The 26046-nt window shown below is 39.3% G+C and overlaps 1 protein-coding gene and 1 pseudogene across 2 annotated transcripts; one reads left to right on the plus strand and one right to left on the minus strand.

The window, feature by feature from the left end:
- The first annotated feature begins 3694 nt into the window (after positions 1-3694).
- On the plus strand, positions 3695-5639 carry LOC130560261 (uncharacterized; annotated as a pseudogene).
- A 645-nt stretch (positions 5640-6284) lies between these two features.
- On the minus strand, positions 6285-25604 carry LOC130560445 (rab3 GTPase-activating protein catalytic subunit-like). Of its 2 annotated transcripts, none has more exons than XM_057344208.1 (17): positions 25377-25600; positions 25196-25251; positions 24760-24835; positions 23986-24118; positions 23835-23913; positions 20353-20472; positions 19719-19884; positions 19100-19199; positions 18518-18599; positions 18214-18282; positions 12323-12396; positions 12156-12248; positions 11874-12043; positions 11121-11228; positions 10865-11037; positions 10292-10346; positions 6285-6643 (listed from the first exon to the last, which is right to left on the minus strand). In XM_057344208.1, the coding sequence occupies exons 1-17, from the start codon at positions 25392-25394 to the stop codon at positions 6314-6316; spliced, it is 1902 nt and encodes a 633-aa protein (XP_057200191.1). In that variant the 5' UTR covers positions 25395-25600; the 3' UTR covers positions 6285-6313. The 2 variants fall into 2 exon arrangements, with proteins under 2 accessions (XP_057200191.1, XP_057200192.1); XM_057344209.1 differs by having other exon boundaries at positions 6531-6643; positions 10865-10999; positions 25377-25604.
- Positions 25605-26046: the final 442 nt, after the last annotated feature.

A 26046-nucleotide genomic window follows, 5' to 3' on the forward strand; every position in this document is an offset into this window, starting at 1 on the left:
GACAATGATCACAATACTGTGAGTAACCTGCTCTTCTACACTGAAAACAGCTCTTTATGGCACACTGCTTTTTGTCAACACTTCAGCTTCATCACAAAAAGAGGCATATGTAAAGGAAGACAGATCTTGATATTTGAAGATGAAGAAAGAAATGAAGTTTCAAGAATTCTATCCCTGAACATCTATCAAAATGGCACTGTCATGATCCAAGGGTCAGAACCTGCCCTCCATTCATTTATAGTGGACTTTACAGAAATGAAAAAGCAGTCACAGCTGGAAACAAGCTCCACACAAGCACATGAGGATCTAACTACTGACTCTTCACCTAAAGACATCCAACAGACAACAACTACAACAGCCTCAACTCAGTCTCCTATGTCAAAAATGAAAGAACATTTTTCACTCCTGGATATGGTGGAACTAAAAGAATTCATAATGTCCGAATGTCTGAATGACAACAGCAACATGGAGCAACTTAAAAAGAATACGATGACTCGAAGACAAGAGGTTGAACACTCACAAAGAACAGATGTCAAAGGAACTTCAACAAACTAAAGAAGAACTGAGAGAACTGAAGTCAATTATGGGAAAACAATTAACAGAACTTCAAGCAGAAATGCAGGAAGAGCTTTTTATCTTGAAATCAGAACTCCAAAAGAAAGATGAACTTATAAACAACATGAAGGAACAACTTTCTCATGTTTGCACGTGTAAAGAATCTTCTGCTAAACACCGGACCTGTTCAGAAATCCTCATTGAAAATCATCAGTCACTTCCAGCGGATGAGAGTCAATCCTCACCAGAAGTCCACAGCACCGCTCCAGACAACACTACTGAAACAGAAGCTCTTATTCTGATCGACTCCAACGGGAAATACGTCAACGAGAAACTCTTATTTCCAAAAATGAAAGCACAGAAGTTCTGGTGCCCAAACACAAGAAAGGCTCTTCAGATCCTATCTGACAAAAATCTGAAGGAAACCTACAAGCACATCATAATCCACACAGGGACTAATGATTTAAGAGCAATGGACGGTCACGTGGCTCCCGCACTCAGAGAGGTGGCCATCAAAGCTTCAGAAAGATTCCCAGAGACTAAAAGAACCTTGTCCACGTTACTGCCACGGAGTGATGTGCCATTTCAGGTGATCCATGGAAACAACGTGGAGCTCTCCAGAAGTTGTGCACTTCTTCCAAATGTTTACCTCGCGTACCATAGAGACATTCGCCCTCATCATATGTATGACCACACCTGAACAAGCAAGGAGTACAACTCTTCACAGCACAGCACTTAGTAAAAGAGAATACAACCCAAATCCACACAGTAAGAGCAGATCACAGACAGAACGAAACATCCACCCTTCATCAAAGAGCAGAGAGAACTCAACTCCTGGATCTTCATCACAGCCCGAGAGCTACGCCGCAGCTGCCCAACAGACACCAAACCCTGCCTCTGCTGAACTCAACCAGATAAGACATCTACTCAACATCATCTGCTCCAAACTCACACACACACACAGAGACTCTTTATCTTATCTATGAAATCATTTAAAATTAGTTGTTGGAATATACAAGGTTTGCGCTCTTCAACTTTTGGAAACAAAACAATAGACGGAGATTTACTTAGTAGTATAAAAGATATAGACATTGCAATATTTCATGAGACGTGGTGTCGGAGTAATGAGACTTTGCACTGTCCAAGAGGTTACAGGGAAATCATTGTGCCATCACTAAAAAAATCCCAAATAAAATGCAGCCGTGATTCAGGAGGAATACTAATATGGCACAAAGAGAATATAAAACATCTGATAAAAACTGTCAAAACTGAAAATTCATTAATATGGCTTCAAGTAAAATCTATTCTACCACAGAGTAATCTTTACCTCTGTGCAGCTTATCTTCCACCTCATGATTCCCCATATTACCAAGAAGAATGCTTTCTTCACCTGCAGAAAGACATCTTATAATTCCAGTCCAAAGGAAATGTTCTTATATGTGGTGACTTAAATGCAAGGACTGGAAGAGAAATGGATTATGTTAATACCACAGGTAATGATCATATATTTGGGGACATCATGCACCAGTCAACACCCGTCATTACTCCAAGAAACAGTTGTGACAATGTCATCAACAGAACTGGGAAGCAGCTGTTAAAGCTTTGTAAAGGTCTAGGGCTATACATCATAAATGGCAGAACCAGAGGAGATTCTTTTGGTAGATTTACTTACTGCTCCAAACTAGGAGCCAGTGTGGTTGATTACTCATTGACAGATATTGAGCCAAACTTTACTAATGCCTTCACAGTCAGACCTCAACTTCCAGTTTCTGACCACTGCCAAACAGTGCTTTACCTGAAGCAGTCAGGTATCACACAAACATGAAAAACTGTTCCCTTTAAAACCCAAGCTCATTTGGAATCAATCTAATGTTGAACATTTCAAGGAAAACATGAGCAGTCCTGAAACACTAAAACTGCTGGATGAATTTATGTCCAGAGAGTTTACTCCAGATACCAATGGTATAAACTCAGCTTCATACAATCTTAATTATATATTGCAAACATTGGCGACTATATCTAACATGAAACAACAAAACAATCATAAAATACATAAACAAAGAATTAAAAAGGATGTTTGGTTCGATAAAGAATGCAAATGTTGCAGAAAAGAGCTTCGCCAGCTTGCTAATAAGAAACATAGAGAACCAACCAATCAGACACTTCGGCTCAACTACTCGGACTGTCTGAGAAACTATAAAAAACTTATTTGCAACAAAAAAGATAAATATTATGAAGCTAGAATTGATGAAATTGATGAATCCATTGACCAAAACAATTTCTGGAATCTCTTTAAAAAATCTGAAAGCCCCAAATCAGACATATTACTAAAGAGCAGCACAATTTGGAGCTCTTACTTTAAAAACCTTTATCAAAAAATTAAACCTACAGACCTCAATCAACCCCAAATAAAAATAAAGGAGAAATTAGAAGATTTAAAGAAAACAATAAAAAAATACCAAAACCCATTAGACACACTCATAGCAACTTCAGAAATAACACAACACATTAAAAATCTTAAACTCAAGAAAGCTTGTGGACAAGATAACATTAGCAATGAAATGCTAAAACACAGCAGCCCTTATATAATTCAAGCCCTAGTAAAACTATTTAATTTGGTCTTAAGGTCTGGCAACTTCCCTGAGACCTGGTCTGAAGGACTCATCACCCCTATTTATAAAAAAGGAGATAAATATGAGCCCAATAATTACCGGGGAATTTGTGTGGGCAGTAATCTTGCAAAGCTTTTTTGTAATATAATAAACAGCCGAATAGTTACATTTCTGACACAACACAACATCCTAAATAAATCACAAATTGGCTTTCTTCCAAAACAACGGACATCAGACCACATCTACTCTCTCCATACTCTAATCAACAAAATCTTAATGGCAAACAAAGAAAGATATTTTCATGTTTCGTTGATTTAAAAAAAGCTTTCGACTCTATTTGGCATGATGGTTTATTATACAAATTATTACAAATTGGAATCTGTGGAAAAACATTTGACATTATACAGTCCATGTATGAGAACAGTAGATGTGCGGTCAAACTTGGAGATTTCAGAAGCATTTTCTTCCAGCAAGGCCGTGGAGTGAGACAGGGATGCGCTCTGAGCCCAACAATGTTTAATATCTACATGAATGATCTGGCTGAAGCTCTGGAACGGTCCAGCGGCCCAGGACTTGCTCTGCATGATTCTGAGGTTAAATGTCTGCTCTATGCAGATGATCTGGTTCTGTTATCTCCAACAGCAGAGGGACTTCAGAAGAGCCTGTCCCTGCTGGAACAATACTGTGAGGAATGGGCTCTGACAGTGAATCTAGACATAACCAGAGTCATTGGTGTTCCAAAAGAAGGCCAGATCTCAGGGAAACAAACACCAGTTCATTTACAGAGGAGAAGTCCTCCAACACACCGCTAGCTACACGTACCTGAGCATTGATGTATCAGCATCCGGGTCTTTTGCTCTTGCAGTAAAAGCTTTAAGTGAAAAAGCTCGGAGGGCATTTTATGCCCTAAAAGCACGATTTGGTAAATTAAACTTACCAATTAAAAATAAAATTATATCACGCAATCATTAAGCCAATTCTCTTGTATGGGAGTGAAGTTTGGGGACCAACATTACATTTTATGTTATAAACGTGTGATAGAAAAAACACATTTGGAATTTGTTAAGAACATCCTAAGAGTAAACAGAGGCGCACCTAACCATGCCTGTAGAGCTGAAATAGGCTTATACCCCCTAAACATTGAGATACAAAAAAGAGCTCTTCAATTCTGGCATCATCACAACCAATCCCATACAGAATCCATTCAATATAAAGCCTTACTAGCAAATGAAAACCCCACAGTATCTCATCCTCTAAACATACTCACAGCCCAGCTAATCAATGAAACTCAAGCTAAATCTGACTCTAAACAAAACCCTGACATATACAAAGAGATTGACAAACATCTAAAGTGTAAATATGATGAAAAATTAAAAAAAGAATTTGACCTCCACACCAAACTCCACTGTTATTCTGCCCTGAATAGAACCACAAAACTGGCAAACTACTTATCAATAAAACAATTTAAAGAAAGACAAATCCGATCAGCCACACACTATTCAATCAGACCCGTACCATCGAACGTGACTTAGCCTGCAGATCATATGCACAAGATTTGTTTACTGCTACTAGACAAGAAATTTTAGACCTACGTTTACAAAAGACACCTAGACATGTTCTAAATGATCTCATAGAGATTTTAGACTTAGATGGCTTACCTCAGAAAAAATGAAAAATGTAAAATATTCGGAACTATTATCCACTGTGATGATGTATACAGGAAACGAATGCACAGGCTGTCTCGGATTTTTTGCCACTTTTCCTCTAATCCACCCAGACCAAGTTTTTCTAAATTCCACTACTATACACTCTATTGGCGTGGTGGTGAAGAATCAGGTAATTAAATGGGACCACCTTACGGGATACATGACCTTAAAGGGAAATGAGACCTTGTTTACCAGTCGCACATGTTGCCACGAGACACACAATTACGTTATATGTACATGTAACACCTTGCAACCTTTCTCTCCTAATGACACCAAACTCATAAATGTTCAGTCATTGCATGGATATTCTGATGCTATCCAGGTATCGCATACCTAGTGGTGCGTTGTCAGTGAGATGAATTCTTTTACCTATGGAGGACTGACCTGATTGGCTAACCATTCCTTTTGCGTAGAAGTAACAGAGGATTTTTCAATGGGCCAGATCAACATCCTAGGAAGAATGCCACTGGACATAGAGACTTCACCATGGTGGGACGACACCTTCTATGAACAAAGTACCCAAGCCGTGGCTGACACAATGAACCTGGTGCAAACAATGGTCCAACAGACTGAATACCACCTTAACCAAGCACAGGTAGAAACAAACTACTTTATTGTAGTACTTCATTGGCATGATTGCGTGTTCTTACAATATTGCCAAAGCATTGAACATATAACAAAAGACATACATTAAGTACAAACATGAGATTAAAATTAAACGAAGTCTGTCTCTGTCTCTGTCTCTCTCTCTCTCTCTCTCTCTCTCTCTCTCTCTCTCTCTCTCTCTCTCTCTCTCTCTCTCTCTCTCTCTCTCTCTCTGTGATGATATTAGTGATGATAAAGAAAAAATATGGTCATGCAAAGATGAAAGAACAAGTCAGCAGTGAACACAGAAGAACACAAAAGTGCTGAATGCTGACAGCAGTACTGTAACTGTAACTGTACGGTGGTGAAGCAGATAATGAGGTCACATTTATGAGGGTCGGTGTACTCACATTAAAAGATGACAGATGAGGCCTAACATATTCTGAATTGTCAACTTATAATATTAATTGGCCTGAGGAAGCCAATCACAGAGAGTTTGCCCAGGGCAGGCTTTGCCTTCTGGGACACAATCGTCTCATGTGTTATGTGCTCTATGTGTCTGTCACACAGCATCATCACGTTAATGATAGACACAGCTCATCAATAGAATCATATCATTAATGGATAAAGTGTCCACATTCTTAACAAATGAACTGTTGATAGGAACACAAACACAACAAATGACAACAAAGAGTAGGTTTGGACCAATCAACTTATGAGAGAAGAGGGAAATAAAGAGTCTGACCCTGGCTGATGTGTTCAATATGTGTCACATCTTCCAACAACCACTTCAAAACACAGATGATAAGAAAAACAGTCACCTGCCATTGGTCAGTTTAGACTCGGTCACATGACTCATGACAGGTGATGTGTACTGACCTGTGTGATGGGGATGTAGAGCAGCTCGCTGGAGTTTCTCAGCGTCAGTTTCCCATGCGGCTGTAATCGTCCCTCAGCTTTGCTCTTATTGGTCGCTTTCTTGTCCCGTTCAGTCTCCGCCTCCTTGATCTCGTCTGTGTCGCTCAGACACTCAAAGAATTCGTCCTCACTGTCACTCCACGAGTCCCAGGACTTTCCAGGTGAAACTTCCACAGACCCGACCGACGGCCGGTTCTTTTCTCTGGCCCCTTCAGTCTTCTTTCCGTCATCCCTCGCTCTCTTGCGCTCAATGCAGCAGTTCAGCATCTGTGTGTGTGTGAAGGATTAGACATAAAACACCCGAGGAGTCTTGAGATGTGGAGACACAGACCTCTATCAACATTTGAATCAAAGTCATGATCCTTAGAATCGAATTCAGATTTAATTCTTTCCATCAAACAACTTAGCATAAAGATCTATACGGTCTCTCTCTCATGTCAGGTGAACATTTACATGCAGACATTTAGCATTTTATCCAAAGAAATTAGGAAACAATCAAGCAATTTGTCATAAAGAGGCAATAATACAATAAGTGCTTATAGCGAGATACTAGTTTCCACAAAGCCAGAACAAGTACCTCAGAGATCAGTGGTTGATCCGTACGGTTCGGAACGCATGTGACCTGCAGATTAACTGTAAGTTTATTCATCATTGAGTAAAAGATCTCTCTCTCTCTCTCCAGTATCTGGATGAGTACAACATTAAAGCGCATTCTCATGTATATCTTAACTTAAACTGCTGCGTAAACAACCATGTTGGGTTGAGTCAAAGCGCAAATGACATGATCCACGCGCACCACTTCAGCTATTCTGATGCGCTGCCCACTCATGATTCGGTCAAACGCATTTAAGAAGACGAGAGAAAGTCGGTCGAGATAATTACTTCATGATCGCCACCTCATAACCAGAGGTGGGTAGTAACGCGCTACATTTACTTCGTTACATTTACTTGAGTAACATTTTGGAAAATATGTACTTTTTAAGTAAAATTAAAAGTGTGTAATTTTACTCTTACTTGAGTAAATTTCTAATAGAAAATCTGTACTTTTACTTCGTTACATAACTTACATTGCGTGACGTTCCTTCGTTCCTTCATTTTAAAATATGCTTTTTAAAACGCGTTGTTTATTTCAAGGTTGTCGTCTCTTTTTAAGGGCATTCCCGAGTGATCGATTCTTTTGAGTCGATTCTTTTGAAAGCATTAATTGAACAATGGGCAAAACCATTTGAATAGGCTAATGAATCAGTTCAAATGATTTGTTCAGTTCGCAGCACGATCTGAATCATCTGAAGCAGGATTACTCCCTCCTCGTAGCGCGAAACTTAAAAACACGCAGAACACAAAGAGCGTTGGATGAAGTGGATTTTAATCTATATCTATACAATCAAAACTGCAAATGTGTCATATTGTTTGCCAGCAATGATAAATGCCTGCACCCGCGACCTGTTCGTCAGACACAGCAACATGCGCGTTACCTGTCAGACACAGAGACGTGGGCTTGCAGAAATATACATTTGAAGAACAGAAGGAAGAAAACTTGTTGATGGGCGTGTGCTTCACTGTTTACTGTTTGTTTACAAGTAAGAGCGTTTCACAACACACACGTGACACAACACGAGAAAACACGAGCTTTGTTCAAAAGTGTGTATTTCATTTAAGAGAGCACTGCAGATGTTCTAGATCATCTTAGGAAATGCTCTGAGTTTAGTTCATGCTTTAGTTTGACATGGTCTATTATTCTAAATAAGTTGTGTAAACTACATTGACATCAGGACTAGATGAAATTTACAGAAATGCTTGTCTCTTCTGTGTTTGTCTATTCTTTAGTCTCTCTAGTATATTGCAAAGATATCTGTTCATGATAATTAAAAATATTGATTAAAATGTTATATTAAAATATTGGCGTTAATATTAATTTTATGTAGTAGGCCTATATAATCAGATACAAAGTAACTAAGTAACTAACTACTTGAGTAGTTTTTTCATTGCATACTTTTTTAATTTACTCAAGTAATTTTTAAAATAGTGACTTTTACTTTTACTTGAGTAACAATTTCTCTAGTTACTTGTACTTTTACTTGAGTAAAGATTTTGGCTACTCTACCCACCTCTGCTCATAACACCCGTCACATTTATCATCTGATCTCTAGAGATACAGTTGTCAGCTGTTTACTCTGATTGCATGTTTATATCATATTTATTTGTTATACATATTGTCATTTTTTAAATGCATGAAGATAAATAATAATGTTTAATTAATCTGTTGATATTCAGGATACTTTCACAACTTTTAACCCTAACCTTATTTAAGTGCCCCTATTTTTGAGCCTTTTATTGATTTCATTATGTTATTATGATAATAATATATTATAATAGAGCTATGATGAGCATTTACATTAGCTGATCCGAAAAATGATTTGATCCGTTGCGCCAATGTTTTTTGATCCGTTGCACCAATATCAGGGAGGATGCATTTTTGTAGGCCAACCCGGATTATAGCGCCACACTGGTTCCCTCGAGCCAAAGCCTTATGCATTTCCACATTAACTTTTGGAAGATCACAAAAAAATAAGCTCTGTGATTAACAAAGGTCTTTTTGAGTCATTTAGCAGACGTTTTTATCCAAAGCGACGTACAAAGTAGGGGAAAACAATATAAGCAATTTGTGCAACAAAAGAACAACAATGCACCGGTGCAGTAAAACTGGTCTCAGTTAGCCTACCACAGTGTATGAAGCTAAGAATGCTTTTTGGGGGAGATAGGAAAGTAGAAAAGAAGTAGAAGACTGTACGAACGGGTCAGGTGTTGACGGAAGAGATGTGTTTTTAGCCGATTCTTAAAGATAACTACAGAATCCGCTGATCTTGTGGCAAGAGGGAGATCACATCCGGAGAAAGTGCGTGAGAGTGACTTTTTCCCTTTTTGGGATGGCACTACAAGGCGTTGTTCGTTTGCAGAGCGCAGGGATCGGGTGGCTACATGTGTCTGAATTAGCGAGTGAAGATATGGGGGTGCTGAACCAGTGGTGGTCTTGTAGGCTAAAGATTTAAATGTAAAAATATTTTGAGGTCTTGTTAATCACAGATCTTATTTCAGGTACTTTACAAAAAACCCATTCATAGATTTGGGGCGATGGAACCAGAAGTGCTAAAATGCCAACTTGTATGCTTGGTTTTTATACAAAAATACATCATCTCTGAGCTGCAGTTCTCTATACTTGTTGAGAGAGAGAGGGTAAGTTCACATTAACCAGTCAAGTATTGACGGAAAAGATATGTTTTAAGTTGTTTTTTGAATGTTGTGAGAGCTGTGTTCGACCGAAGTGCCTTTGGAAAATCATTCCACAGCGAGGAGAAGTGAAGGAGAATGAGCAGGAAAGTGAATAAAAGCCGTCACGGGTACTGGTCCACATAACAGGAGGAAAATAACATCAGATCTTTGTCAGAATGCAAAAGCACCAATCAGAGTAGTTACTGTTACCATGGGAACGACAGAAGAGTTCAGCAGTGATGTAACCGCAAGTCTCAAAATAAACTTCAGACCCTGTGTGTTGGTTCTTTATATTTTAGGTCAATAAGTTTTAAAAGATGTTGAAGTATTTCAAGTCCGGTTTTATCACACATCTTGAATTCTTTAATGAAGAACGGTTTCACATCCATGTGGGGAAGAATTACTCCATAATGTAGTGTTTAATGCTATAATGTTATTAATATGAATACTTTTGTAAAAATCATGAGAGTCTTGAGAGACTTTGGTCATAAAAATGAATCTTCATTAAACTAAAACTCCAATGAGCTACAGGTAATGAGACAATGAGGAGGCTTTTAATCTTGTAGACCGTAAATATGACCACATGACTTTACCTTTCATTAAAACCTGAAGAGAGGAGAAACAGAAGAGTTTGACAGTGTTCACCTGAAGTTTCTGATGAAGAAGACAACACCTGAGATCAGGAGCTCCACTCGCCAGCCTGAAACACACACACACACACGTCTGGTTTATTATCTCCGTGGGGACAGTCCATAGGCGTAATGTTTTTATACTGTACAAACTGTATATTCTATCCCCTATCCCTAACCCTTTTTGCATTTTTAGATTTAAAAAAATATTGTTCTGTACAATTTATTAGCTTTTTTGCCTGTGGGGACCTCAATTTTGGTCCCCACAGTGACACGAGTCCCCATGTGTTGGTGTGCATTCAGGTTTAGGTCCCCACCGGGATATACAAACATGTCTCCACACACACACACACACACACACACACACACACACACACAGAGAGAGAGAGGTGCACACAGGTGAAGACCAGAATGTTTTCGATGTCTTCCTATAGAAAACACCTGCTTCAAGTCATCAGACTCCGCCCACATTACGCTTGTTTGACTTCACGCGGCACTGCGCAGACCGATCAGTGTGTTACATCACAGTACTAGCGTCTACTATTCCACTCCACATCATTCACAGACTTGAATATGAAGAGCTGATTACCCGTAGATGAGACAGTTGTTTTCCCAGCGATATCTCATCTCCAACACAAACTCCTGCCACAGGTGAGCGACCGCTCGCACCCCCCCGTGATAGACATTCACCAAACACATGCACAAGGCCAGACGACACGTCAGACTGTCTGAAGGAGACGATTTCAGTTGATTACAGAGATTCTATACACAGAGAAACACAGTCACACACTGAATCCATCTGAAACATCCAACCGTCCAGCTAACATTAAACACAAGAAACTCACACAATCCTCAGAGTCTTTGTCCTTCTCAGTCTTCCTGGAGGGGCTGTGCGGTGTGGATTTCACATCACTGGAGTCTGTTTTATCCAGCGCTGAATCTGGAAAAAGATACTGACGGACACACACGCACACACACACACACACACACACACACACACACACACACACATGTCTGGTTTATTATCTCTGTGGCGACAGTCCATAGGCGTAATGTTTTTTATACTGTACAAACTGTATATTTTATCCCCTAACCCAACCCCTAAACCTAAAGATCATAGAAAACATTTTGCATTTAGATTTGTAAAAAATATTGTTCTGTACAATTTATAAGCTTTTGTGCCCATGAGGACCTCAATTTTGGTCCCCACAGTGACACGAGTCCCCATGTGTTGGTGTGTATTCAGGTTTAGGTCCCCACCGGGATATACAAACATGAATACACACACACACACACACACAGGGTGCTGTTAACAGGAGCAGATCATGCACACACATGCAGCGCACAACATCAGCTTTGTTCAAACCAACGGATCAGAAAAACTTCATGACTCTTGAATTCAGCAGCAGCTTCATTCAGATGAATTTCTACATCAACTATAGAATCTCCAGCTCAAGAAACACATAACGTGTTGTATTCATGTTATGGGTTTTATTTGAGGAACAGTATCCAGAACATTCTGCTGTTTTCTCACTAAAACACTAACGTACTCCTGATATTTACTGAAGCGTGTCTGTTGTGTGTGTGCGTGTTCTCACTAGCAGGATTGAATTCAACACGTCGTTGTTCAGAGGTGACTCCTCAAGCCGCCGGTGTCGTCGTATCCGTTTGCGTGCGCTGTGAACCATGTTGGACACAGAGAGCTTGTGGATGGGCACGGCCGTGGGCTCAGTCAGTTTAGACAATGCTTGTGTGATGTCATTGTTCTCTACAGTCACCACACACACACACACACACACACACACACAGATGTAATGGACTGAAGCACGCTAGAGTGATTCATGACAAACTCAACATGTGTTTCATTCACATCCACAGACCTTTCACCTCCTCCTCCACTGAGCTCCTCCCCAGAATCTCCTCTGTGGTTTCCTTTCGACAACACAGTTTGAAGAACTCCGTGAGGAAATCCCCTGATGGACAACATCACATCACATCACATCACCCCTCTCTCAGATCATTTATATGTATGTCAGCAGAATCTTACCCAGCAAACATTGAGGATTGTCTGCTTTCCGCACTCTAACGGACCAATGAGGAGCTTGAAGTGGATCCAAGTCGCTGCGAGAGACAGAATGTGATGAAAATCAGTTCATGTACTTTAAATAAAACCCTAACCCAGAATCTGTTAATGACAGAAAACTAGAGCGCTCAACACATACACGTCACATGACACATCTCAGATGGAGAACAGCTGTGGGTTGTGCTGTTGTATCAGCATCTCATGTTAAACCCGTCATGTGTTTGTGAATGTAAGAAAAACGCTGCAGACTCAAACTTGTGTGACATCACCAGTCAGACTGAAAAATACCAGTCAACATGTCCCAATCCTCACGGAAGGGTTTGACGGCTGTACCGGTGTCTACAGATCTAAATAAAACCTTCATCACCATATGGCCAAACGCTGAACACAAACTCTGAGACTGGAGTGTTAATGTGACGCCTCAGCAAGCAGCACTTCAGCACTAAACTTAAAGGTGTAAAATCATTCAGTGCGAATCAATTTAGGCTCTGATGCCGTTCAGAGAGGCTCGCTTCAATGCCCCTCACCTCACATTTCCCCCGTTCTCCACCTTTGACGACGGTGTGAAAACATGATTATGGCTAAGAGGTTTTTCACGAGGTGAGGAAACATGAATCTGGAGCTGTTTGTGAGCCTGGTGAATATTCATGAATCACTCAGACCTACAGAATCATCACTTAAGATACCAGTTACATTCTTCACAACACCACACTGATGAAAACTCTCAAACTATATACATCCAGAATAGGGCTGAAACGATTCCTCGAGTAACTCGAGTAATTCGAATGCAAAAAAGCCTCGTTTAATCCATGTAACTACAGTACACACGGAGCGCTGCGTTTCCCCACGGACCGTTATTACTGACGCACAGCCCGCTAAACTCTGTTCATGTTACAGGCTCTCAAGTCTCACGCATTCACCGTCAGACACGCGCATTTGAGTCTGTTCACACGCTCACACGTGTTTCTCATGCTGATAAATAACTAAGAGCTTATTGAAATGGTGAACTGCTATTTTATTGTTTTAGTCTATTTTGCGAGTGAAACTTGTTTTCCGGCTGCATTGAGTCCATCAAACTAGATGCGGACTAGTGGATGCCGAATCATGTTTTTTACAGTGGTGTAAAGTATTGGAGTAAATGTACTTAGTTACTTTACTTAAGTATCTTTTTGGCTACTTTGTAGTTGTACTGAGTATTAAAGATATTAGCAACTTTTACTCTCTACTTAACTACATTTTTGAACAAGTATATGTACTCTTTACTCCACTACATTTGTAATGACTAATGCAATTACACATTACATTTTGCATGGCACCTATCTTATAATTAATATTGCCATTTACAGCGCAATGAAGGTACTACAATCTTGTGGATTTTGCCCTAACTTACAAAAACTTGTCAACATGGCTTCTTTATATGAATATGAGTGCAGTATCAGGTAGATGTCAATCGCTGGCGGTTTATACACGGTTAGCCCTTACCCGCTATTTCTACAGTAATATATTGGCAACACTGTTGCCAGCTAGTTACTGTAGGTCACACATCTACAAAAGCTCTTATTTTTAAAACTAACTCTTCCTAAATGTGCTCTAAACATGTTTGCTCAAAATTTGACCATGTGGTGGGACTATTGCCATGAAGTGATGTAAACCAGTAAAAAGAATGTATAGTATTTCAATTTTCAAAAGTGCTCTCACACTATATAGACAAAATATTAACCTATAGAATGAGTCGGACACAGAGAAATGAACAATCCACATATGAATCTCAACAATGGTGACAATCAACTGAACAGCGTCATGCTGCAATGCATGCTGGGTACATAGTACAAAACTCATTCATGATTGTTTGTCACCATTGATGAGGTTTGTATGTCAAGTGTCTAACTGTGTCTCAATTGCAAAGAAAGATTTTCTGACAGAGATCTTTCCATTATAACATGTAATCACTTTACCAAACATATCTTAATAAATCTTAAATGCTATATTATTATTATTTAATGATTGAATTCTTTCAGATGTATCTTCAGTTACTAAGCAAACATAAAGTTGCGGTTCCTGTAAAGTCCCTTTCAGTGTTATTGTATAAGTGTACATTTTAAAGCTACAAGAAAGTCAAAGAGTCCAACCAAAGCAAACACTGATCTCCATAATGGTGACTTAAAACATAATTGAACCACTATGAACTAGAGTTAAATCTCAAAAAGATCTTACAGAGATGACAGAAATAAAGTGAAAGTGGTGTCTGTAATATGTGAAGATGTTATTGATATCTTCAAACAGCCATTGCAGTATTTACTGTAAAACACCTACAGTAACTAGCTGGCAACAGTGTTGCCAATATATTACTGTAGAAATGGCAGGTAAGGGCTAACAGTGTATGTGAAATGAGGACATGACTGCAGCTGGCAATGAGGCCCAAACCAGCATGTCCAGTGCAAAAAGGCTTTGACTTTTTAATTCTACTTAACATTATTTTATTTATCCGTTATATTGAAGAGACCTTTTTGAAGGAGTTTGGTTTACTTATGAGCACTTGAGCTTAAATGAGACTTGGGTGTTTGTAATAGACTGTAGGTTATGGTGTCGACCATGATTTGTTGCAATTTTGAGGTGTTCAGTCTTATTATGATTTAAGAAAATAAATGCAATTGCTCTCCTCACAAATCAACTGTTTCTAGTTTTTCACTGACGTGTCTCTTAAGTGTTGAGGATAGTGCTCTTTGAGCCTACATTCAGTAGAGTAAAATACTCAAGTACTGTTAAAATCAGATACTCTAAGACTTTTACTGAAGTTGTTTTGGAATTGGTGACTTGTAACTTGTAATGGAGTAATTTTCACTGCAAGGTATCTGTACTTTTACTTAAGTATGGTTTTCAGGTACTCTTTACACCTCTGGTTTCTTTCCGTTCATCTGTCTGTTCTGCCGTGTCTGCGTGAATGAATGAACAGTTATTTACGTGCTACACGCGTGCTGTCAAGATATTGTCTGAGTCTGCACTGAATGACACTAACTGCACCTCAGATTGTCTGAGAGTTTATTCTCCAATTAGTGATGTTTCGTTCGTGAACGAATCGTTCTTTTTGAACGAATCTTTTAAGTGAACGAATCGTTCTCGTTCACGAAATGCAATGACTCATATTTCTCGTTCACTGAAATCTCTCCCTCGAGCACAGAGCGTCTTGGCTTAAAAGATGTCTAAAGCACGAGCCAATGGCGTTCGAGAGTGAGCTTTGACAAAGCATATGATTGGTTGAATGTACTGAACGAATACGCCCTTCAACTGAACGAGCCTGTGTTTGAGTCTGAACGAGACCCGCTGATTCTCGTTCAAGAAGGAGCTGTTACTTCTGCCTCGTAAACGAAATGAAAGATGAGGTCTCTTGTTCAACAAGTACAGAAACGGACACAATGTAAAGATCCTTACGAAAATAATAAAATAATGCAAGCTGATGAGTTAAATGTAACAAAGAAAAATTAACATTGTCATTTTTATTGCATGGAAAATGTCAAGCCCTGTTTACTCAGTTATTGTACTGCAAGCACAGGTGTTTTGTGTGCATTTTGTATCATTTATTGTTCTTTCAAATAAAAACGACTTCATTACGTTTAATTCATGTCATGCACTTCTCTAAAAACTGTAAAACAAAAAAGTATTGGTTAGCTCTCATTCGCGTCACGTCAGCAAATAGCATTCCAGTTCCGGTTGTGAAAGGTCGGTACACGATCCGGGATGCCTGCACGATCCGTTCTGCGCATGCGCATAATGACGTAGTAAACAACTTCACGGTTTCCCTACACTATTGGTATCAAGCATGCGATGAAACGCTTGACGGCCAGACGGCACAACTGGCGGCATATTTTTGTAGGCTACGTCGTGTTTTTCATTTAACAGTTCACGGCGGGTCTATTTTGATGTTTTAAAATGTAGCTTACGCTATGCATTACGATGTGTTTACGTGGTTGCCAATCCAAAATAATAAAGGAGTTGTTACATGAACATACACGATTTTGGTTACATGTGGAATAAAGTCTGAGTCTTGAGAGTCTGTCACTGCAAACCTTCAGTTTCCTCCATACTCCCCTTTGCGATTCATTGCTGCATGGCATTAGGCCTACTTAACTTGCTGTGTTTCGATCTGAGGTCAGTAGTATTGTCAAAGACGGTTTTTATTAAAAGCTGCTAATATTAGTTAACTTTAAATCGACTCGTTTTGTATTAGTATGGGTCTATATATAGGCTAATATATCTATCTATATAATCTAAATGAGGAATAATCCCTTCAATGGTGGTTACAGAACACAATAAGGAACATAATATGCATTTCTGCCTAGACTATCTGCACTTACATGAAGAAAGAACTACAAACAAGTCTGGGGAAACGTTACAGAGTATTTCAACGCATAGTGTGCACACAGAAGTGACATGAGACCAGAGGTGGACAGTAGTGAAAGTCGCGGTACAAAGGTGCTCAAGCGTGGAACAGATCGTGCAGTGTCGTCGCTAAACAGAATTGTCTACTACGTCATTATGCGCATGCGTGAACGGATCGTGCAGGCATCCCGGATCGTGCAGTGTCGTCGCTAAACAGAATTGTCTACTACGTCATTATGCGCATGCGTGAACGGATCGTGCAGGCATCCCGGATCGTGTACCGACAGTGTCATTGGTTATATCTTCCACCGAACGAATACGCCCACACTGACCAAGTTGCTGTTGAGTCTGAACGAGAGAGAGAGATCTCGTTCATGAACGAATTGAACGAGAGTGTACACGTAGGTCGGTCATTTAGCATGTGAGTCTCGTTCAGCAGTCATCAGAAAGTGGATGCAAAGCGCAGTTACAGGTAGGCTACTTTGCACGCTTGTTTATTTAAAATACATAAACTTCACATTTAACATAATCCCAGATTTATGACTGTGTAAATGACCAAACAATTAACTTTTTAATTATGCAGAAAAACCTTGTGCGTTGGTCATCTGAACCACTTATTTAGACTTATTTTATTTATTTAATGAGTAGATCAGAGACACACATTTTAATAAAGCCTGTACTCAGTTTATACGTCCATCAATACGTTCGTTGATATAACACAACTCTTTTTCGCCACCTGCTGGCGTATTATAGAAATGGTCACTGAACGAATCAGTGAACGAATCTGAACGAATCATTTTGGTGAACGAACTGAAAAAGAACGAATCACTCAAATGAATCATAATTCCCATCACTATTTCACATTATACCACACTAAAAAATAAGCGTCTTCCGACGACCTGCCAAAATAAAAGTCCGGTTAACTCTGTATTTTTATGTGGAAAAATATATTACTATTTAATAGTAAAAAAAGAAACTAAAACTAATTTAGATAAACTAAATGCATCATGCATAAGCTGAAGTTAGTTGTTTACCTTTGAAATTATTCTTTCTATTTTTATTCATGTTTCTTATTTATACATTTGTATTAGGCCTATATTGCATTTTGAATGTAATATGGAAATGGAATTTACTAAATGGGTTTAGTTTTCACAGATATTAATGTATGCAATTTCAGCAATAAATATGTTAATTTTTCTAAAAAGGAAACAAATGAGTTAAAATTAGTTTTAAGAGACCTGTCTTATTTTCTCTTGTATATTTAGTATTGCTCTTTAATAAAGAAAAAGTACTTATTATCCGAATACCCGATTAATCGATGGAAAAACCAGTAGAATACTCAATTACTAAAATAATCGATAGCTGCAGCCCTAATCCAGAATATACGCATCAGAAAAACTATTGATCCGATTATTTCATATGCAACTATATCGATCCACTCTTCTACAGCTGTGCGTGTTCCGTGTGGAAATACTCACGAATAAACGTCATTATCCACAACAATTCCTTCAGTCAGGTTGGGCCACGTCGTTGAAAGATGCAACTCGCTGAAAAAGAGTAAAACATGATCCTGGTAGTAAAAAGTTTGGTCAGTAGCTTCATGTAACATGAATGAATACCTCATTCTCGTGACTATCATTCACATTATTTTATGTCAAATGGTTGAACTGAATTGATGAAAGGTTTCTCCACACTGAGAATGAACACTACAGTCCTGGGCGGTTGTAAGGTGTTGAAGGTCAGTATGTTAATTAGCACCGTGACCTTTCATCATAAACACACCTGATTGGATCTTCACAGGCACCAAAAGGAAGTTTGCCAAACTCCACTCCGCCCACCTCACCGGCGAGAAGTGCATCGAAGTCTACAATAAAAATATAAAATATCGTTTGATATTAACTTTGACTTTCAATTTAGTTTATGACAAGATCACAGTAATATATGGCAGTGAAATTAATCAACTGGGGATATACATAGAATATTCTCATCTGCCTGTGTAAACATCTTCCGCACGGCTTAATACAGAAGTAAACACTCATAAATCCACCAAGTCAATGCAATACTGACAGAGGTGTGTGTGCTAGTCACATATGATTCCATGGCAACAACCGCAAGTTCTGAAAGCATCACATGAAAATCTGCACACAGTGTGAATGTGTCCGGTGCGTGCAACGTCGTCTACAGAACGTCGACTCTCACAGTCTGAGAACTGAGTTCACTTATCAAAAGAAAAAATGTTGATTTAACTGTAGGAAGTCCACGTCTCAAGTGTGTCTCAGACGACTGACCAGTGAAGTCATGAACCTCAGTGATTTCAGCTTCCTGTGGGAGGAATAAAAGATTGTGATCAGAGATCAGACGCACCTGGAGGCTGCTGAGGCCACGAGCACTGCTGCCAGTCCTGAAGCACATACGTGAAGCGGATGGCGATACTGATGGGCGGCATCGGCGTCAGCGCGCAGCCCTGTGACAACATCATCATCATCACGCTACTGAACTGCTTCCTGTGAACCATCTGCAAGGCCTCCCAACTTTAAGAAACTTATTATATTATGCTACTCTGTACAATAAAGTTCCATTTGTTAACACTTATTAAATACATAACCTAACCCTTAAGTACTGATGAATTTCAGCATATGCTAATTCTAATGATTACATAAAAAACATTTTAAAAATCACAAGTAAACACACAATGAAGGAAAATGAATAAACAACGAACAACTGTAATGGTAATGTAAGAGTTTAAATGTTCATTGGTAGTTCACGTTAACCATTTCATTTTTGGATTATTCTCCCAAAATGGGCTTGACATATATAAGACCAATGGTTATCTTTACCAATGTTTGACACGGTGAATTTGAAGCTACATTACAGAACTGAATCTGTTCTCGATGGCAATAACTCGCATGATGATTTACATTTTGAAGATTTTCAAATCTCATTTTCTCATCTGTTTGTAAAAAACATTGTGATGTACACGCACGATCTTGTTCTTGAAGACGTCCAGAAGGCCGGACAGGTGGTTGTACTGGCTTGGAACCTTTCGTAGGTGCACCATCTCAAAGTCAGTGCGTGCCCCGGGCCCCTGGCATTCACCAGCGTACGTTCTTCTCCATTTCTGCTGGATCTGAACAAACAGAGGCACCTGACTACAAACACAAAGAACAACAACACAATTATTTCTCTTAAATGCTGACACTTTCATTCAGTGAGTGAGACACTGTGTAAGTCTTTTCTGATTCTGTCTCTTTCACAGCAGCATGATGAAGGTTTTCAATCCAAACCACACCTCGCTATGAAGCTACTCGCGTCACGTGACTTGGGGTTGCCATTTACCATATCTGCATGTACTTTCTTCACATTTATCAGCACGAACTGTGCCGCGTAGTGGAAAGGATCTGCAGAGGTACTGCACACTACGACAACTCGACAGCGCCATCTAAAGTTGCCACTGAAACATCCTTTACATGAAAAGGAAATGAATCTGCCTCCTCTTCCACCAGAGTCAGAAATGTCCTGCACTTCTCCATTTGGACATAAATGATACAGATGTGAATAGAAGATGTTTCAAATAACATGACACGATGAAATAAAACACGTGAGCAAGTGAAACTCACCAGCCTGTGTTTGTCAGAGCGATGGACACTGAACTCAGCAGCAGATTACATTTCGACTCGCTGATGATGGCCTCACAGTTCGCCCCCGGAGAAATCACCACAAACTCACGCAACCCATACCTGCAAACACACAGTCAGAAGGCTAAAAGGAAAAAGAACTCAAAGAAGCAGACCATAATAATGAGATAGGGCTCTTTAATACTGTATGTAGCAAAAGTGATCGGCCCATTGACTCGAAGGCTGTTTCATGGAGGTGTGGGCTCCACATTCATTATTCTTTGCTAATAGATGATAACTTCATACAGATCATCTGGTCCAATACAACCTGATGAACAACAACACATGACGTAATATCACACCGTCTCATTATTTATTGAATGAAAACTAGGCCAAAATGGAAAAGCTAGGGGTGACAAAGTAAAGACACATCAATGGTTTCAATATGAATTAAGAGGGAACGCAGTGGTCAGGCACTAATAATCAAATGTTTTTGATTGACTGATCATCAGCCAACGTGAGCAGAGCATCTCTATAAAAGCAGACGTTTAGGCAGTTCACTGGTCTGGAGCGGGACAGACTTCAGCAAACTTCATACGGACATTTCCAAACAACCTGAAGTCCATCGTTCTACAGTGAAGAATATTATTCACGAAAGGAAGACGTTCAAGATCAAGACAGCTGTCAATCTTCTCAGGATTGGACATCCCAGCAAACTACTACACCTCAAACTCTACAGGCCTCAGTTATTATGGCAAATGATCAAGTTTGTGACAGTATGTTTAGAAAAAGACCAGACAAGTATGGCATGTCTAGGAGGGTTGTCACGAAGAAGCCTCTTCTCTCTAAAGAGGACATGGCAGCACAGCTGAGGTTAGCAGCTGAACAAACCATAAGACCTTCAGACAGGCAAGACCAAAAGACAGATGTTTGGCCATAATACACAATGAAAACTAAACCATCATATCATATATCATACCATACCATACCATACCGGATATCATATCATATTGTATATCATATCATATCGTATCTCATATATCATATCATACCATATCTCATGTCTAGGGATGTAACGATTCACCGTGAGCCGGTTGAAAATCGATTATAATGTGTGACGATTCAAATCGGTTGAGGTGTGAACTGAATCACAATACATTTTTTGAACAGCAGGGGCCGCCATGTTCAATGCAAACCTAAACGTGGACATGCTGATATTTCTTAAATGCAAAAAATCCAAGAAAAGCACAGAGAGTATAAGTTTGTTTATATTAAAGATACTTTTTCTATTATTAATTTGGTACAAAATTGCAGTTTAGTTTTGTTATTTGAAATAAAACATAATTTTATTATACAAAGAAACGTGAAGCATTTAAGAAATAATGCAAGGGAAGTTGTTCATTTCTAATTTGTTTCAACTCATTTTGTAAAAATAAATCGTGAATAAATCGCATCGTGAGATCAGAATCGTGAATCGCATCGCATCGTGAGCTGAATGAATCGTTACATCCCTACTCATATCTCATATATCATATCATACCATACCATATCATACCGGATATCATATCATATTTTATATCATATTGTTTCTCATATATCATATCATATTGCATATCACACCATACCGTATACCGTATACCATATACAGTACCGTATCATATCTCATATCATATCACACCATATCATATACCATACCGTATCGTATATAATATCATATCATATATCTTACATCATATCATATCATATATCAGCACAAACACTTCATCCCTAAAGTTAAGCACACTGATGGCAGGATGGGTGATGATTTTTGGCTTGTTTTGTGGCCACAGGACCTGGGCACCTTGCCATCATTGAGTTGAGCATGAACTCCTCTGGACACTAAAGTATTCTAGTCAAATGTGTCTAACAGATGAAGCCTGAATCTATCTGGCATGATGCAACAGGACAATAACCTACAACAGAATGGCTGAAACCGGCCCAGTCAAGTCTAGAACTCATGTCAACTGAAATGCTGTGAAGAAGAAGAGGAAGAAGAAGAGAGGGTAAAACTTCCTTCAGAGCGATGTGACAAATTGTTAATGTCAAGTGGAAAATGATTACTTCAGGTTATTGCTGCTAAAAGTGGATCTACAAACAATTGAATCATAGGGCATCCTTCACCCACACTGTTGCTTTTCCTGTTTGGCCTAGTTTTTGTTGAATAAATAATGACACAATGTAATATAATGGCATGGGTTGTTGTTCATCTGAGATTGCATTTTACCAATTTTAAGGCATAATATGTCCTGATACGAAAAACCCTTAAATTCAAAAGGGTGTCCTCATTGTATACTGTATATAAACACATGCCATATCTACACATGCACATGAAATATGTGACTGCTGCACTTCTTTTTTCTGATGTGTTGACTAACTCATCTGGGTCTTGAGAGTAAAGATGTTGTTATCAGACCGTAGTTTTATTTTTAAAGGGGTCATATAGAGCGAACACTTGTTTTTCTGTGTCTTTGGTGTGTTATAAGTTGCCCATGCACGTATTAGACACGTAAAATTGCAGAAATGAAAGTGGGAACAAAAGATGCATTCTATGTAAAAGCGAATGCTTACCCAGACCTGCCTGAAACGCCTCGTGTAGCCACACCCCCACAAATCTACATCAGTTGGTGGTCTGATTTGACTAAGACCGCCCAAATGTATACGCAGGTAAGGTGGGCGCACCTGTCAGTACAATTCCGTCACACGCTTGCAGTATTCCACCAATCACTACACACTGGTTCCATGAGCTTTGTAAAGAATCAGCACGTTTCAGAGAGGCGGAGCAAAGAGGAGATGCAAACATGCACGGTATGTGGAAAATACAGCGTTTTTAAACCTTAAATCGTGTATACACATTACATTACATCTAAAACAAACCATAATATTAATTTTAGCCGTGTCATATGACCCCTTTAACCAAACCCTCACCCTTCCAAACTCTATTAAAAACAACACGCGCAACAATACTTTATCAGCACACACCAGCATCATCCACCTGATGTCTATAATAAATATACTGAGTCACAGGTTCTTTTTAATCCTCCTCATCACTACCACAAACAAGATGAGAATGATCAAACTACCAAAGGTCACAATCAGCGAGATGGTCCTCACTGCAGAACACAAGATCCAGCTCCTCCCACTTTATGTACTTAATTTGGAGAGCAAGTTGCAAATAACTTTAGTTAGGACTCAATGCGGAAATGGTAGAGCAACAACACGAGTATGATGTGTGCTGTGGCACAACTGCTGCAGAAATCTGTCGACCAATCAAAACGCAGTGGAAAGAGACTGGATGCAATGGGAGGAGACAGGATCTGGATCCAACCTTTCCCCCTGGATGTGGTGTTCTGCAGCGAGGAGCTACTGCAATCAACGCTGAAACTGGTTATATGACATCAGCCACGGACAACACACGGCGACACGACGACTCGATGACTCACGCTTACCATCTGACCAGACAGTGTGCTCGGGGAGGAAAGTCATTGTTCATACAGAGCAGATCTTGCATGCACAGCGGACTCGCATCTGAAAGCACAAGAGACATTAAAGCAGAAGAGGTCAAAGGTCACCTGAGCAGGTCATCGTGATCTACTTTACCTTCTTCTGGTTCGATCTTGAAGTCCTTCTCTGTTGACTCTTGTTTGAGATAGTGATGAGTGATAGAGAACTTGAAATCAGCAAAGTTGATGTCCTGACATGTTTCCTCCCAGGTGCCGCTGGTATATTCACCCTGTTCATTTGAACACTGTCAGTATACTCTTAACCTCTCACAGTAACCTGAATTCAGCCATCTGACTGTTCTGATTTTAAATATACAAAAAGACCAAAGAACTGAAACATGAAGTGCTTCTGGGCCACTTTACATCTTGCAAAATGGAGCTAATCCCCAAAACATGAAGCTTTTAATGGACCCAATAAATGGGATGGCAAGGTTAAAATCTCCTAAAGTTGAACATCTCGAACAAGCTGACAGACATACTGGATAAGAGGAGAGAGCTCAAGCATGAGGTGTTGTGTGTCAAAAGCCAAAGAACGCTTGAGGTCAGAAGGAATACAGCTTGGGCTAAAACCTCGCCGGATGGACAGATTTTGCTGGGATTTGATCTCTTTAGGACTGACACAATCTGCTCCAGAGACACTTTCAGAAAGAACACAACTGATGTGTGTCAGACCAACCCATCTGTCCATAGGCTGTACTGGACTGAACAACAGTGAATATGTCCCACAGGTTAGTGACTTTATCTATTTGTTTCATTCTTGCTCATTTCCATACTGTCTGTGGCTTTGTGGTAAATAATAGCATTTATGACTAATGCTTTGCCCATGAATGTAGATGTATAAACGATGGGATGGGTTTGGATAGATTTTCACCTTCTCAGGAGGATTCCCAACACGACTACCAATCAGCTTCCAGTCATTCAGCACTTCCTCAACTCTGGATATAAATCTACGAACATCACATGAAGTACAGAATACTGGTGTAAATAAAAACACAAAACAGAGACAATCAATACTGTAATAACTGATAACGAACAGATCAAGAGTTTTATCATAGTCTGTACATGTTCAATGCTTAGATTTGACATTTGTCATTATATAAAATAAACACTGAGAATAGATGAATGGACCAATTTCACCCAAACAGATGTAGGTAAACGTCATTTTAATGCAGTGTCATCTCGTGCTCATAGTCACGACAAACTCTACTGTATTTCTACTGTCAGTAGCAAATAAAAAATGACTTTAATGTCTTTATGATTCTTCATTAAAACGCTGAGGAACGTGAGATAAATGTTTGTTTGTGTACCTTTCCCACTCAGATGCGGTAGTGAAATCTGTTATCTCAAACACTTCAGACTCGGGCTGAAATACAGGCGATAGATTCACTTATGACACACGACAATTAACCATAACAAGATAATGCACATTTATATTACCCAAGACACTTAAAGATACGAAAATGACACCCGATTAATAGAGAAACTCACATCACTGTCGGCCGCCATCTTCTGTCTCTGTTTATGACTGCATGAATTACGTCACCGAACTGTCACGTGTCATTTCTACACGTACCTGCAAGTGCACATTCATAATTTATCTCGTTAGGGGCCAATTCTTGATCGTTGTATTCGTTCGTTTTCTTTTCTGCTGTTTACTTAATAGAAACTATTTGCGGAGGGCAATCATAAATATCTCTCACACCCAGCACAATCCCTTTTTGAACCGTTACCGTCTGGTCGACGCTACAGAGCACTGAGCACCAGAACGACCAGACACAGGAACAGTTTCTTCCCTCAGGCAATTCATTTTATGAACACTTGACATTAAACGCGGAACACACAACTCTATTTTACATTATTTATTCACCTAATTTGCACATATCAGACCTGTACATACATAATTGTCTATATTGTATATTGTGTTTTTGCTGTTTTGTACATTGCCTATTTCTATATTATTGTATATTATTTTTTTATCATCTGTGTTCTGTCCTGTTGCTGTCTTTCTGTTGCACTGTGGAGCTTCTGTCACTATAACAAATTCGTATGTGGAAACATACTTGGCCAATAAAGCTCATTCTATTCTATTCTATTCTATATATGTCTCAAGCCCTCTATAGCCACAGTTAGACTTACATGGATGTTTATGATGAACACC

This window comes from Triplophysa rosa, linkage group LG10, assembly GCF_024868665.1.
Source record: "Triplophysa rosa linkage group LG10, Trosa_1v2, whole genome shotgun sequence".
Taxonomy (NCBI): Eukaryota; Metazoa; Chordata; class Actinopteri; order Cypriniformes; family Nemacheilidae; genus Triplophysa; species Triplophysa rosa.